This window comes from Macrosteles quadrilineatus, unplaced genomic scaffold (genome assembly GCF_028750875.1).
Source record: "Macrosteles quadrilineatus isolate MER2022 unplaced genomic scaffold, UCM_ALF_1.0 Scaffold_2__2_contigs__length_208266976, whole genome shotgun sequence".
NCBI lineage: Eukaryota > Metazoa > Arthropoda > Insecta > Hemiptera > Cicadellidae > Macrosteles > Macrosteles quadrilineatus.
This window is the reverse complement of record NW_026542595.1, coordinates 115,850,279-115,866,979: the sequence shown is the minus strand read 5'-3', so window position 1 is coordinate 115,866,979 and position 16,701 is coordinate 115,850,279. Positions and strand designations below refer to the sequence as shown.

At 36.8% G+C, this 16,701-nt stretch overlaps 1 protein-coding gene across 1 annotated transcript in view; it reads left to right on the top strand.

The window, feature by feature from the left end:
* Nucleotides 1-8,234: 8,234 nt before the first annotated feature.
* The window catches only part of LOC128986062 (uncharacterized), a 37,039-nt gene continuing 28,572 nt past the window's right edge, over nucleotides 8,235-16,701 (top strand). The window contains exons 1-3 of the mRNA XM_054406157.1: nucleotides 8,235-8,659; nucleotides 10,485-10,652; nucleotides 16,536-16,641. Coding sequence (XP_054262132.1) covers nucleotides 8,549-8,659; nucleotides 10,485-10,652; nucleotides 16,536-16,641 — 385 coding nt within the window. The 5' untranslated portion in view covers nucleotides 8,235-8,548. The remainder of the gene's footprint in view (nucleotides 8,660-10,484; nucleotides 10,653-16,535; nucleotides 16,642-16,701) is intronic.

The following is a 16,701-nucleotide window of genomic DNA, read 5'->3' as shown; positions in this document are numbered from 1 at the left end:
GCCTCTCAATTAGACTTTGTTTTCTTTTTGTTAACGACTCTTTTCTTTGACAAAAATTTAAAATTGCATACCTATCTCCAAATTTTGGAAATAATCTTACTAGGTCGGGTGATTCATTCTTGAACATTAATAAATACGCAGGGCCATCAATCTGAAAATTGAATAAATTATTATCAATATTAAAGATGGCATTTTATGTGTAAAGTTGTAAGATGAATAGTTATTAACAATATAAAACATCCGTGGTTGTGTAGGCCTATATGTTTAAGCACTTGAGTACGGTATTATAAATTTACAAGACAGAGCTTACAGAAGTATCCCCCTTTATGAAAACGTTTAACTGCTGAGTAAGAGCAATTTGCAAAAATTACAGTATTGCTTCTTGTCGCTGCAAGAGCTTACCAAGGAAACTGTAATATATTTTTATATTATGTAATCCAATATCACATGTTTTACTATTTAATAATTTACCAGGCTATGTTTGCAACACCTAAGAGTATATGTCGAACTTTAACCATGACAGACAGACAGACAGACAGAAATGGAAATCTGTTTATCTATTTATTACAGTAGACTCTCTCTTATCCGGACTCCTTTGGACCGAGGCCAGTCTGGGCCTAACGGTTTTTCCAGTTAATCCGACGTTCCTAAAAACTGACCGTTTGATTGCATACTGTATAACACAATAATGATTATTACGTATTTAGACACATGATCACTGGTCTCAAATCCTTTCCACAAGAACAGTAACAGTGGTTTTAGTAGCCTATACAACCCACTTCCTGCCGATCTAGTCTGGTTAAACTGATATGCTGATACAAATTTTCCGGTTAAAGAGATGTCATTTTCGCCTAGTGTAGTTCAGATAAACCAATGTCCAGTTAAAAGGTGTCCAGATTAGAGGGAATCTACTATAAGTCTAAATAAATAAGTAGGCCTATGGTAGGTTAATAAAGTTGATTTATAGTAGGCCTATACAAATACCTTTTCCTCTATTAAATAGCTGATTTGGTCTTCTTTGATACCTCGACTTCGTAGAAAGTCATAAAAATTGTCATCTTCCATTTCCTCCATAGTTGGTAACACATTGGTTATTCTAAAAATAAAAAGTCTTCAATAGCAATTAACCTTGGCAGTAGGCTATATTATTTAGACTTAACTTAAGTCATTAATTATTATTTTGAAATTGTTTAATGAGGATGGAAAGTTTAATTACTTAAGGGAGAGGGGTGCTGATGTTGACAATCAAAGCAAAAACTTGCTAGGCCTAGCCCTACACTAAAATAAAACATACTGAACAAAAATAATCAAGCAAGTAACTCAGGTAAAAGTAAAAACAATGGACCTGATGTTTTTAATGCTTAACAACATAGGTAGTAGGATTACACAAAATATTACTGTACAGTATTTATACTTGACATGTTTTTGGTTTTAGCGAATTTCCCATATAGGGAATAGGCTATTACCAGCCTAGGTCTCATGGTAAGACTTGGACCCGGGACCGATTTACTTTTTTCATTTTGATGTAGGCCAACCTAAGTTAGTATAAGCCAAAAACACCATCCGTTCAACTTCATATAAATATATTTGTCCATTAGCACGATGTGCAAAAATGATATGTGATTTGATGAAATTTGGTATAAACTTGTAAACCTAGGCCTACGTTACTTCTAACAAGTTCACGAACCAGCATGTGGCCATGGGAACGGCGTTTTATTAGGGGATTATTTATGGGTTAAAAATTGGTTTTCCTCGTTTTTGACGCTCAAAACATAAAATTTTCCAAATATTTTTTAGACAATTTTAAAGAGCTTAAAAACACAAATAGGCTAATTTAGTAGGCCTAACTTATATTGAAGTGTTTTTGTATAGTTATATTGGTCCCAGAGAAAATTTTTAATAACAAATGTTACCGGTAAGTTATTCTTATGGAGAGTAAGAAAACTGTTTTCAATTGCTTGATTATGGATATATTTTTGGATAAAACTTGTCATAAACTTAGGCCTAGGCTATCTATTTATTTCATGTGACGTACCCAAAAATTCAAAATCGCGTGCAAACCCTCAAATGCATATTTACCGCTATGCCTATCTGTGTTTGTGGTGTAGCCTAGTGGATGGATTGCTCGGCTGATATACATGAGATAAGTTATCTGGTTTGAAACCCTTTGGTAGGCCTAACATTAACTTTTTGTCAAAGATTTTGCTTTGGATGCCATTTTTTCTTAAAACGGGTACTTACAGTTTCTTAATTGGGCTACGCTTATATCGATTGAAGCTATCGAATTGAAAATATTTATTAAATAGCTAGCCTAATCGATATTTTTAAATATATCTTTTATAAAATAAAACTAGGTACAACCTTACCTAACCAACCAAACTTGCTTATGGTGAAAAAATCGCATGAAGGGGCTACTAATCGAATCGATTAATCGATCGAGTTTCAATCGATTTTAGGCTAGCGTAGCCCAGTTAAGAAACTGTACCCCTTAAAACTGTGCATCTTTTGTAAGAATTGTGCCTCCATTCAAATTTGAACTATCAGCAAGTATGGTTGGTTAGGTTAGGTTATGACAGTAACTGCTCGACTCCTAAGTAATCTACATTCGGTTACCAAAAAAGGTGAGCATAGCCTAAGTTAGACCTAACTTAATTAATTTTTAGTCCAAATAAGTTAATAAAAGGTGATTTGAATTAGTGATGTGCAATACGTAACGTATCGTATCGGAATATCGCGATACACGAGGGACGATACGATATTTCGATACAATATTTAAAAAAAAACGATAGCCTATGTATCGTATCGCCTAAAACGATATTTGTATTTATATCAGCACATAGAGCGATACAATACATGTCAAAAGTCAAAACGATATTTTTAAGATTTTTTTGCGCAGGCCGAGCAGACTGCAAACTCTGTAGGCCTACTCTGTGGATGTGTAGTTTAAAATAGGAGTTTGAGTTTGTGACGTCTGTATTTTTTGTCTTTACTTGATAAGTTAATGTACCAGTCCCTTCCCAGTCTAGTCCTCCAGTTAAGTTACGTCTTCAGTCTTCCACTCTACCTCCAGTCACCAGTCCATTTCCACTAGCGTTCTATCTAGCCAAGCAGATCTGATCTAGCCCTAGCCCTACTCGCTCTAGCCTAGCCCAGCTCCTATCTGACTAAATATCAAGTTACCCTAGCTTAATGTTAGTTTGACATTCCTAATTTATTTGTAAATTGGTCGTTTCGAGGTTAGGTAAGGGAGGGGAGAACTGATACGATAGCCTACGTATCGTTTTTCGATATTTTTGACGATACGATTCACGTATCGCGATACGTATTATTGCCCGATGCGATACGATATTTTTTTCCGATACGTGTCGTATCGCCCATCACTAATTTGAATCCAGCTTATTAGCTCTAAAACATGTTTATTCCACTATCTTTGTCCAAAGACAACATTTAGTAACCTAGGGGAAGTAGCCTAACCTAGGCCAACAACAGAGTAAACTTACCTTTAGGTAGCTAGCCAGTAGCCTATGGTCTTGATGGCAGTATAAAATTGTGTGGTCTATAAAAGAAGCTAGCTTGCTAAAGCAAAGCAAGAAAGAACTCGAGTCTATGATATTACAATTTATTATTAACTCATGTTAAACTATAAAACCAACACATGTCCACTATACACGTGGTGTAGGTGTAGTACAGAAGAGCGGGTTCGGGTTGGGTTGGGGTTAGATAAAGAGAAGAGACGAAGAGCAAAGCAAAAAAAGGCACTACACTAGCACTAGACAGTCGTCATAGAGAGCGAAGAGTTAAAATCCGACTTAAATCTCAGAGGGAACGCCCACTAGTTATATTCTGACTTTAAACTCAGAATTCTGACTTTTTTCTCAGAGAGGAAGCCTACTTCCCGCGTTCTGACTTTAATCTCAGAATTCTAAGTTTTTTCTCAGAGATGAAGAAAAATTTTTTTTTTTATAGTTGGTGGCCCTTCAGCGCCGTCGTACGTGTGCGTGTGCACCGTCGTGAAGTTAGCGGCTCTTTTCATCGGCGCTTTTTTGGTTTGTAATAGATGTGGGTTGGTACTCCTGCGGACGCCACAAACGTGTTTTGCAGGGATGTCGGAAACACAATTCAATGACAATACGGTGCGAAATGATGTTTTTATATTTATATAATGTCAATTATACATTGATAAAACGTGTATACAAGTTAAAACTAATTAATTGACGTATTTTAAAAGGCATATTTGAGACTGTAGTGTACATTATACGTAGCTATGGCTTAACATAACGCGATCAATTAAAACTCCGAACATAAAAAGTGCATAATCTTTTTTCCCAAGCCCATCACATCAACTTTGAGCTATTCTAATGGTAATATACAATGTGTATAATTCTCAGTATAAATATGATTGAGGCAGTCCAGTGAATTACGAAGCTATAAGGCAAAATGTATATGGTTGATAGTAACTCGTATCAGGAAAAAGTGCACAATCTTTTTCCTAAGCCCATCACATCAACTTTGATGTATTCTAATGGTAATGTACAATGTGTAGAATACTCAGTATAAATATGATTGAGGCAGTCCAGTAAATTACGAATTTATATGGCAAAATGTATATGGTTGATAGGAACTCGCGTCAGGAAAAGTGCACAATCTTTTTCCTGAGCCCATCACATCAGCTTTGAGGTATTCTAATGGTAATATACAAAGTGTAGAACACTCAGTATAAATATGATTGCGGCAGTCCAGTAAATTACGAAGTTATATGGCAAAATGTATATGGTTGATAGGAACTCGCATCAGGAAAAGTGCACAATCTTTTTCCTGAGCCCATCACATCAACTTTGAGGTATTCTAATGGTAATATGCAATGTGTAGAATACTCAGTATAAATATGATTGCGGCAGTCCAGTAAATTACGAAGCTATAAGGCAAAATCTATATGGTTGATAGGAATTTGCGTCAGGAAAAGTGCACAATCTTTTTCCTAAGCCCATCACATCAACTTTGAGGAATTATAATGGTAATATGCAATGTGTAGAATAATCAGTATGAGTATGATTGCGGCAGTCCTGTAAATTACGAAGTTTTATGGCAAAATCTATATGGTTGATAGGAATTTGGGCAGGAAAAGTGCACAATCTTTTTCCTGAGCCCATCACATCAACTTTGAGGTATTCTAATGGTAATATACAATGTGTAGAACACTCAGTATAAATATGATTGAGGCAGTCTTGTAAATTACGCGAGTTCCTATCAACCATATAGATTTTGCCTTATAGCTTCGTAATTCTTTTGGACTGCCGCAATCATATACTCGTACTGATTATTCTATACATTGTATATTAGCATTAGAATACCTCAAAGTTGATGTGATGGGCTCAGGAAAAAGATTGTGCACTTTTCCTGATGCGAGTTCCTATCAACCATATACATTTTGCCATATAACTTCGTAATTTACAGGACTGCCGCAATCATACTCATACTGATTATTCTACAAATTGTATATTACCATTAGAATACCTCAAAGTTGATGTGATGGGCTTAGGAAAAAGATTGTGCACTATTCCTGACGCAAATTCCTATCAACCATATAGATTTTGCCATATAACTTCGTAATTCACAGGACTGCCGCAATCATACTCATACTGATTATTCTAAACATTGTATATTACCATTAGAATACCTCAAAGTTGATGTGATGGGCTTAGGAAAAAGATTGTGCACTTTTCCTGACGCAAATTCCTATCAACCATATAGATTTTGCCATATAAATTCGTAATTCACTGGACTGCCGCAATCATACTCATACTGATTATTCTAAACATTGTATATTACCATTAGAATACCTCAAAATTGATGTGATGGGCTTAGGAAAAATATTGTGCACTTTTCCTGATGCGAGTTCCTATCAACCATATACATTTTGCCATATAACTTCGTAATTCACGGGACTGCCACAATCATACTCATACTGATTATTCTACACATTGTACATTACCATTAGAATACCTCAAAGTTGATGTGATGGGCTTAGGAAAAAGATTGTGCACTTTTCCTGATGCGAGTTCCTATCAACCATATACATTTTGCCATATAACGTCGTAATTCACTGGACTGCCGCAATCATATTTATACTGAGTATTCTACACATTGTATTTTACCATTAGAATACCTCAAAGTTGATGTGATGGGCTCAGGAAAAAGATTGTGCACTTTTCCTGACGCAAATTCTTATCAACCATATAGATTTTGCCTTATAGCTTCGTAATTCACTGGACTGCCTCAATCATATTTATACTGAGTATTCTACATATTGTATATTACCATTAGAATACATCAAAGTTGATGTGATGGGCTTAGGAAAATGATTGTGCACTTTTCCTGATGCGAGTTCCTATCAACCATATACATTTTGCCATATAGCTTCGTATTTCACTGGACTGCCTCAATCATATGTATACTGAGTATTCTACACATTGTATATTACCATTAGAATACATCAAAGTTGATGTGATGGACTAAGGAAAAAGATTGTGCACTTTTTCCTGATGCGAGTTCCTATCAACCATATAGATTTTGCCTTATAGCTTCGTAATTCACTGGACTGCCTCAATCATATTTATACTGAGTATTCTACACATTGTGTATTACCATTAGAATAGCTCAAAGTTGATGTGATGGGCTTGGGAAAAAAGATTATGCACATTTATGTTCGGAGTTTTAATTGTTCGCGTTATGTTAAGCCTTAGCTACGTATAATGTACAGTACGGTCTCAAATATGCCTTTTAAAATACGTCAATTAATTAGTTTTAACTTGTATACACGTTTTATCAATGTATTATTGACATTATATAAATATAAAAACATCATTTCGCATCGTATTGTCATTGATTGTCTTTCCGACATCCCTGCAAAATACGTTTGTGGCGTCCGCAGGCGTACCAACCCACATCTATTACAAACCAAAAAAGCGCCGATGAAAAGAGCCGCTAACTTCACGACGGTGCGTGTGCGTGATGTAGTGATGGGCGATACGGACGCGTATCGCGATACAGCGATACGATACGTATCGGAAAAAAATATCGTATCGCCGTATCGAATCGGGCGTCTGTATCGCGATACGCGAATCGTATCGTCAAAAATATCGAAAAACGATACGTATCGTATTGTTTTCCCCCTCCCCTACCTAACCTAGAAACGGCTAATTTATATAAGTACCTGGGGATCGAGCTTTGCTCGGGGAAAAGCATTAGTTTACTCTGAAAACAGTCGGTACTTTCCTGTTAAAGGGAACATTCATTATTATCGATGATTTTTTTTCGATATATCGATATTTTTGTTTACCGATCCATTACATATTTACAAATGATCTTGTTTAGGCTAAAATAGGTAGTCTATTATTTGGATTAAGAAATGAAACTGTTCTCAGCTAACCTAACATAACCAACAAAACTTGCTGTAGCCTAGTAGCCTACTATTTAAAAATCCTTTTGATAACAGAAAAAGCCAATTTAAACATGGAATGTTTACACAGCAAGTTTGGTTAGTTATGTTAGGTTATTTTTTTTAGAACAGTTTCATTTCATTATTGTTTGTTGATACTGAAAAATATTTATCGTAGTTGTCAGCTGATATGTTTAAATTCGTAATATCGATACATCGAGAAAAAAAATCATCGATAATAATGAATGTTCCCTTTAACAAGAAAGTGCCAAACAGTCTTAAGTATTGCAGATACATTAATCCATTCCCACACTCCACACTGCTCGCCTTTACTACTTCCTTCACAACTCCCTACGTCTTGGACCTGTTTCCCTATCCTTCCCATAGCATTTTAGGATTGCAGATACATTAATGTAATTGCCACAGACAGTTCCCACAGTCTGCACTGCTAGTGCTAGATAGGACGCTAGTGGAAATAGACTGGACTGGGATGGGACTGGTACATTTTATCATTTTATTAAGTAAAAACCAAAAATACAGACGTCAAAAACTCCTATTTCAAACTACACATCCACAGAGTACAGATTTTGCAGTTTGCTCGGCCTGCGCAAAAAAAGCTTAAAAATATCGTTTTGACATGAATCGTATCGCTCTATGTGCCGATATAAATACAAATATCGTTTTAGGCGATACGATACGTATCGTTTTTCAAATATCGTATCGAAATATCGTATCGTCCCTCGCGTATCGCGATATTCCGATACGATACGATACGTATCGCACATCACTAGCGTGATGTGGGACATGTAATGGCTACAAGACTAAACTAACACTAACAGAATCTAGACTTAGAAATTGCTTTTCTTGTAGTTTCTGTTCGGATTCTTTTTACTGCTGCTGAGTGTCAGTGTAACTTTGTGTGATACGATTGGTTTCATTTGCTGACATGCTATAATATTTCTAAATTTTTAATTTACCTTGAGCTTTCAGTAGGTGTTGTTTTCGACCATTGAACCGCTCCTTTGCCATTGTTTTTATAATAATTATACCTTGGCCTATCACAATTAAGTTATAAATTTGCCAACACTAAGGCCCATAGTCGACAGTACAATGCAGCTATCGTGCAAGTGTCTAAACGTTATCATTAATTCCAAAGGATCGGTTATTGATGACTTCAACTTGAGCACCAGCCCGAAAATAGATCATCCATTTTTCAAAACCGTAAGTAGGCCTACGCTTTAATCAAGCCCCTAGCTCTTAGCATATTAGAAATATTTAGACTTAAGTTAGCTTAAGTTTAGGCCTATTTCTATTTTATGTTACCAATAGGCTACATTACCATAGCCGAAGTTACTTGGCCTAAGCTGAAGTCGATTAAGTTGGGCCCAAGTTTTAGAGCCTATGGACTTATTAACATATTTTCTGGTACGGTATCAAATTTGGCCCAACCCTGCGCCATCATTAATGGTAGGCTTCTAACAACAAAGCTTAACCCTTTCAGTGCTAGGCCAATAATTCATATTTTGTAAGTATTTTTTGTTTGCCTTTTAATTCCATTAACTTACCCGTTGTTGAATTTTAACTGTCATGTTGTCACTATTTTATTAATTAGGCTAATTTTGAATAATAACACTATAAGAAAATATATATGAAAGATAAATCCCGGTATTTGTAGTAAACATCAAATAAAACTTAGTTTTTGTTGTAATTTTCCTGGTTTTCCTATAAATTTTTATGTTCTGATAGCATTATTTGAAACCGAAATCTCACAAAATCAAAAGACATATAAGTTAGTTTACAATGTAATATTGAATTTAACCCTGATTTAGTTGGACGAGGTTATTGTAATATAGCAATTTTAGGGAAACTAATGTTTTGCAGCAAAGTCTCAGGAACACATTTACTACTACTAAAACTAAAAGATTGCATCTAAATAGTCCGTGACTAGCTGGTGCTGCTACCTAGTAACGCATTGAACAACCATCTGCAGCGCAATCTGTTCGCAATCGGCGGCGACAGCTTAAATACCGGGTTTTGACTCCCCAGTCTTCAAGCACAGATAGCCGAGAAGGCTAGGGCGTGTGTCACTTGGCCAGTGGCATTCGTCTGCTCGGGTTCGAATCCCGTCCTGTGTGGCAAATGATTGGTGACCTGTGTGTTTGTAGCGATATACTACAACCACTGGGGCATAGTGAGGTGTTCATAATCCTTGGTTTAGAGACATACACCTTCGAAATCATCGGATTGGGCGAATCTTTTAGCTAAGTGGTTGGTAGTGTATCCTATGAACATGCGGGTCACCAATGGCCGTTTTGCTATTTTTTTAAAAATAACCTTCCTCTCTATATCCCTTGGGGTTTTTTTAAAACAACGATATATCGTTTCATAGCACTGAAAGGGTTAATAAGATCAGTACTATTAGGCCTACTGGGTACACTTCCATATCTGTTGGCACAATCAACCGAATGAAAAAATCGATTATTCGATTTATCGTTTGGTTATTTAGGTAAGGTTAACCAAACCTAGCTAACCAGACGATATATCAAATTATACAATTGAATAATCAATATCTTACTCATTCGGTTGTTTGTGCCAACAGATATGGAAGTGTACCCCTACCCTAATACTTTTTGAATAAAATCAGAATAGATACCTATATATTACTTGCCATCTGACATAAAAACGCTTTTCAATGAAAAGAGATTTTGTAATAAAAACATTCCTAACCACCAACGTTTCAGCAATTTTCATTATTGTTGCCGGGTTTATCCATGATGTGTATCTATTTAGATTTAACTTATTACAAGTTTGCCCTGTTGTAAAGACCATGTAAGTCTCCTCACGTTTTGAATTCAGTGTGACCTCGGCTAGGTTAAATTTAAAAGTTGCTGAACTACCATACACAATAAGTTAGCCCCAGTGAGACTTCAGCTAAGGCCACAAGGTACTAATTTATTTAGCTGCAGCTAGCTTGAAATGCGTTTTAGCCCTGATGGTAAGTTAGTGTTACTGTACACATTTTTAAGCAATGTCTACTTTTTAACAGAACATCGGCAGTGTGGAGTTGGAGAGTATTCACAAGGAGCAAGCGGCCTTAGTCGCAAAGGAGAGCTGTGGACAATGGCTCGTACATCACTGCCTGAACTGTAACTTGTACACTCATGCGCTGGACACCGGTAGCACTGCTGTTGTGCTCGTCAACCGCAATATGTTGGTAAGTAGATCTCTAGAATGGCCTTAGTCACAAAGGAGAGATGTGGATAATGGCTCGTACATCACTGCCTGAACTGTAACTTGTACACTCATGCGCTGGACACCGGCTGCTGTTGTGCTCGTCAACCGCAATATGTTGGTAAGTAGATCTCTAGAATGGCCTTAGTCACAAAGGAGAGATGTGGATAATGGCTTGTAGGCCTACATCACTGCCTGAACTGTAACTTGTACACTCATGCGCTGGACACCGGTAGCACTACTGTTGTGCTCGTCAACCGCAATATGTTGGTAAGTAGATCTCTAGAATGAACCGTGCAGCGTTCTCATAGCTGCTCAGAGACAAATTGAGCTGATCCAACATTTATATTTGACTTACTTATTTAGGGCGGTTTTTACAATTTGTTAATTTAGTTCACAATTAATTTATTTTAGGTTATGAATAAAACTAAATGTTAAAAATGTAATAAGTGAACGAGGTAAGTTTGCAGCCTCACAAACTGCTGTGCCGGGCTTTGCTCAGGGAGATGGGTCGGGTTCACTAACAAATATCTTCCTTTTAACCTTTTTACTTCTATAGCAACCGGGTCTATTGGTACTAGCTCGGTTTAGGGGGCGCCACTCCGTTTGGAGATCTCTCATAAGAGTTTACAACAGAGAGAAAAACTCTTCTCGTGGTTGCTATGGTAGTAAGGCAGAGAGTTAAACTTTACCTAACCCGATTTTCATGTCTGATGCCGTAACATCAATACCCTAATGTATTTAGTAAGTCTACCTGATCAATCTCAAACAAATATGCAAATATACAGTACCCAATATTATTCAAATAAATATGTATCAACTGACTTAAGACTAAGATAATAAGATACCAAAAGGAAATTATCCAACCAATCAAGGTTCATACCTCTCAAATTAGGCAAAATCTGTTTAACTGAACTGAAAAGAGTTGGCCTAAGCCACACTTGCAATCTGTTGTTTGATTGTCCACTAATCTAGACAAGTTTAAGGAGATCAATAAAAAGAATGATATTTCTGAAAGAATACAATTAACTTTAATCGATGATTGTGTTTAAGGCACTTTTGAAAGTTCAAACAAGGTACAAGAGTTAATAGCAAACAAATGTTGGTACTCTGAATCAGAATAATGACGTTGACAACAAAGATACAATACAAATCTATACAAAATCTCAATGGTTAAGGCACTTTGGCAAAAATCAGACAATGTAAACAAGTTATTAATCTAAATAAATGGACCCTTTATAAGACAAGTAATATATCTAAACAACTTAATTATCTATACAAATACGCTGACGGTACCAGCCCTATATAAATCCCAAAATATAATAGTATGGCGTATACGGTACACAATAGTTACACTGTGGGGGGAGGGGTTAGGCCTATTGTGAATTACAAACAACAAAAATACATAAGGTTCAATATAAAGCTAAATAAACATGAAATTTGCAGGAGACATAATAAAATAATTTACAATTTTACGGACATTTACCTATTACACAAGAGAACAATCTAATAGTTACACAAAATTCAAAATGAGAGCAAGTTGCGCTTTCGCTTCGATCAAACAAAATCAGTTGTAACCCGCTTCCGGGTGTGTTTCGTTACTTTGTCGGGTCGGGGAGTCGCGTCCCTGATAGCCTAGCCGAGCTGGGTTATTCCGGGGGTCAATTTTGGTCGAGTTTCCCGCTTTTGTCTCCTAAAGTCGTTTTCCTGGCTCAGGCGGGAATGTTATGCCTCTTGGCTTTATTCGTGCCTCATCATCGCCAGGAAACGAGTGAATAAAAGAGGGAGGGCGAGATTTTGTTTCGAAGTTATAGCTTCGTGCGCGACTCTGTTCACAACCTCCTCGGTGGAGTTATATTTAATTAATTTACTGCCCTACGTCCGTGCGCCACGGACCGAACAGAATTAGTTTAGATGCGTCTTTATTATTTAAAATAATACAATGCGTTTCGGGCGAGTGGACTAGTTCGAAGCCCCGTGAGAGAGTAGGAATGGAAAGGTGCAAACGAACATACAGAGTAGGGCGGAGAAGGGTCGTTATAGAAAGAGTAACATACGAGACACACACCCACAGAGACAGGTTGAGCACACAAAGACTTATTTCAAATAGATTAAGCCTAACTAAAAACTAACTTATTCCCAGATTTTCCGGGATAGCTTAGGTCTAACTTATAAATAACTTATTTCCGGTGTGCCCGAAGTAATTAAAGCTAACTTATAAATACCTTATTTCCGGGTTTTCGGGAATAGGTTAAATCTAGCTAATAACTAACTTATTTCCGGGTTTTCCGGAATAGGTTAAAGCTAGCTAATAACTAACTTATTTCCGGGTTTTCCGGAATAGGTTAAAGCTATCTTAGAACTAACTTATTTCCGGTGTGCCCGAAGTAATAGAGAAAGAAGAAAGAAAAGTTTGTGGCAAGCAACAAACATTCATAGTCATAAAGTGACAGAGTAGGAGACTTATAGCTAAGAGCTTAAGTGCTAATTAAATCTAACTTATTTCCGGTGTGCCCGAAGTAATAGAGAAAGAAGAAAAGCTACTTAGCAAACTACAGCTAACCAAAGCAGTTAGCTGCACACACACAACACATACGATACACAGATCACTCAATTAGCAACAGTCCAGGAATCGAGGAAATGGTGAAGAATGGAAACAGAAGTTGGGGCTTAACTGTCTAACGTCACGGCGAATTAAAATTCCCAAAGCCAATACGAATCCCCAAAGCCTTAGTTAAGCGTTAATAGTCAAAGGTTAAGCAAAGGTTAAGCGTTATGCTAAGATTTGAAGCAATTTCTAAGGTTAGTGTGTTAGTAGCGGTGTCGTATCATAAGTTAGAATATTTAAATGCATATGGTTCAACACATCAATAATTAGTGGAAGGCTAAATGAATAATTAATAATGAAGTGGTAAATATGGTAAAGAATAGTAAAGCAACTACCTAGAACATTAACAGTTAATAGCGGCTAAGCAACGACATAGAACATAACTACTGTGCACTGGTTCTAGTGTAAAAGATAATGAATAACTACAATGGTTAGTACAGTTCTGAAATATGTACAAACAAATTGCGTGTTAGTTAGTAAAGAAGCCAACCAAGTACTAAAATCACTCTAATAAATCCACTATGAATTAACTCTTATTCCAATAGATAAAATATCTCACAGCTGAACTGCTGCTACAGTAGTTACGAACAACATTGACTACACACTAAACACCACACATTATATTTAAGTAACACCGTGTTCTCACGGACCTACGCGATAAACAAAACAAACAAAAACACACGAATATGAAAAAGCCACCTTGCGTGACCGAAACCGATCGAACTTGAATAGATTTAAACAATACAAATAAAACAACACAATTAAAACAGAAAGGAATTATAACCGGGCGGATCTCGTTCTGACCGTTACTTCTTTGAACTCACGGTCCCTAAAATATTTGTTGAACGAAATTGAGATATTCCACAAATCAAAGCTGATCGTTATATATTTACAAAGTTATTTTAACAAAACAGATCACACTCTAAGTTATAGCAAAACGATTAAGATATTCACCGGTTTAGATAAATCGATCTCTGTTAATAATTCAATTAAATTTAAGACGAAACTTCCCGCGGACGTTTGACTTAAATAGCGTAATTAATTAACAGTGAATAAACGGTTGGCGTAATAAAAGCGATTGCGAGTGAGGTCGAGTTATCCTAGGCGCCCTAGGATATTAACAACGGCGAATGGCGAATGTCGTCCACTTACTTGGCGTGAGCGAGAGTGTAGGGTCGGGCGTCCTTCTTCTGCCTAATTGCTCAGGCCACTGCTCCTGCTTCCTGCTGACTGTCGACTCTCGCCGACCCCGACTCACTCTCCCTCCGAGCGCCGCGCACATCCAGCGCTGTGGCTGGGGTCCTTGCGCAGGCGCGGGCGACTGATGCGCGGCCCGGTGGTACTGCGGTGAACCACAAGATCAGCTGTTGCTGAACTTGTGTCATCTGCTAATTAGTTTTGTTTACATCTTGGAACTTAACTTCGGCGAATTGGCGAGGCGATTCTGCTAGTAAGGGTTCCGTTTTATTATAAATATTCACGAATTTTATGAACCCTTACACAGTCTCGGCTTATTTACAAAATATTTTCAGCGCCTTATGACTTTCTGAAATGGGCTTGACTCAATTCAGCTTAGGCCTAACTCTCTTGTGAGATTAACTTGCAAAATAGGCTACAATAATTAATCAAGTAAAATGGCAACATGGGAAAAATACTAAACCTAACCTAACCTAACCTAAAATGATATACTCTTCTTGCACCACAAAACCAGCATATTACCTACTAACCTTGAGCCTAAGAAATAGGGCTTATGAGAACACTTGGGGTTTTTCAGTTGAATAGGCTAGGCCTAGGCATAAAATTCAAGTTAACAAAATTATAAAATTTAAAAATCTACGATTGATGAATTGAGAGGCAAACAACAAATCTAGGCTATTAGTATCCTTGAAATTATCGAAATTATTCCCAAAAGCAAAACTTGGAAACATGTGCGTCACACCTTGCAAACTTTAACATGATGAAAAAGGTCCAAGACCAGAGGCCTATCTTACACATTTTAAACAAAACAGAACTATTTTACAATTAATTAGCCTATCAGAAAACATGGTTTAGTGAATATTCTACTTATTCCACATTGAAATCTCACTTGAATCAAAGAAATATCTCTAAAAGTTACATTTTCCACAAACTTGTTCAGAACCAGACATGAATGGACTGTGACGACAAAGCTTCAAGTTTTAATTTAGTTTTCCTTTAAATCAAAATTTTGAATCATAAAATGAAATGAGAAAATATGTTAAAAATACTAATTATTCCTCTGCCTTACCTCTAAAATCAGCAAGTTGATGCTTTTAATCCTTAAATTCAAGCGAGGGCTTCTTTAAGATGTTCTATCTTCGATAATCAGAAATGGAAAGGACCTAATTCTAGCCGGGCGTTCACTGCGCCAGCCACTCACTCCATCCGAATCCAATTGGAACCTAGGCCGTCTGTTAGCCTCGAACATGGTTTTTTTTTATGACTTCTTGGCGTTGAATATTCTTACAATCGACCGAGGGTTATTATGGCCATTGTATGAGCGCTATTCTAAAATACAATGTTGAAAGTAATTGGTTGGGTGATCAGTCCAACCTCCAATGGTGGCCCACAATCGGATTGTTACAAGTTAATGATGTAAAATGAAAGATTGACTCAAAATATGAATTTTAGGACCTCAGGCTTAAGTTATTACAGCCTAAACCACAATAGATCGTTTTTTACCTTCATCCATACTTAAAATAATTTTGCTGTTTTAGGCTCACTCGCCTGTTTTAAGAATCCAAACATTAGGCCTAGTCATAATTTCATGATGGAATGGCCTCTGGATTGTCTGAGTTAACTATAGGCCTAGTGGTTTAAATTACCTGGCTACTGTAAATAATGATCCTTTATAGTTTACAAAGACTACAGCTGTTTTGTGCTGCAGATGGAGCTCATCATTAGATGGTTGACCAGACGGTAACAATTCATGTGATACATCGCCAGCAGAGGGTGAGTCGCGACTATCATGTAAATTGTTGTAAAGTAGCCCTACTAAACTTTTGATGAACTCTGACCATGAGGAATACTCTTCCAATCTTGACACTTTGTCCTAATGATGTTCCCCATCCACAGCACGAAACAGCTCTTTGTAGAATACAAAGGATTATTATAGACAGTAACCAGGTAATTTAAACCACCATACTCATGATGTACAATATTTTCTAGCTGTAATAATATACTTAACTATTCTGTATAACGATCTGGTAAGAAAAGTAACAGATAATTTATTGTTTTCAGGTTGATCCGAACGAAATAGCTGCTCTCAAAAACAGTGATAAATTCTCGCCAGTGTTCCACATAGTGATCGACAGTGCTGATGAGGATGCCAATGCTCCAATTCCTGGTGAGTCTTACAAAATCTTATTTGTCTTGAGTACAGTAATTACCTACTGTGTACGTGTTT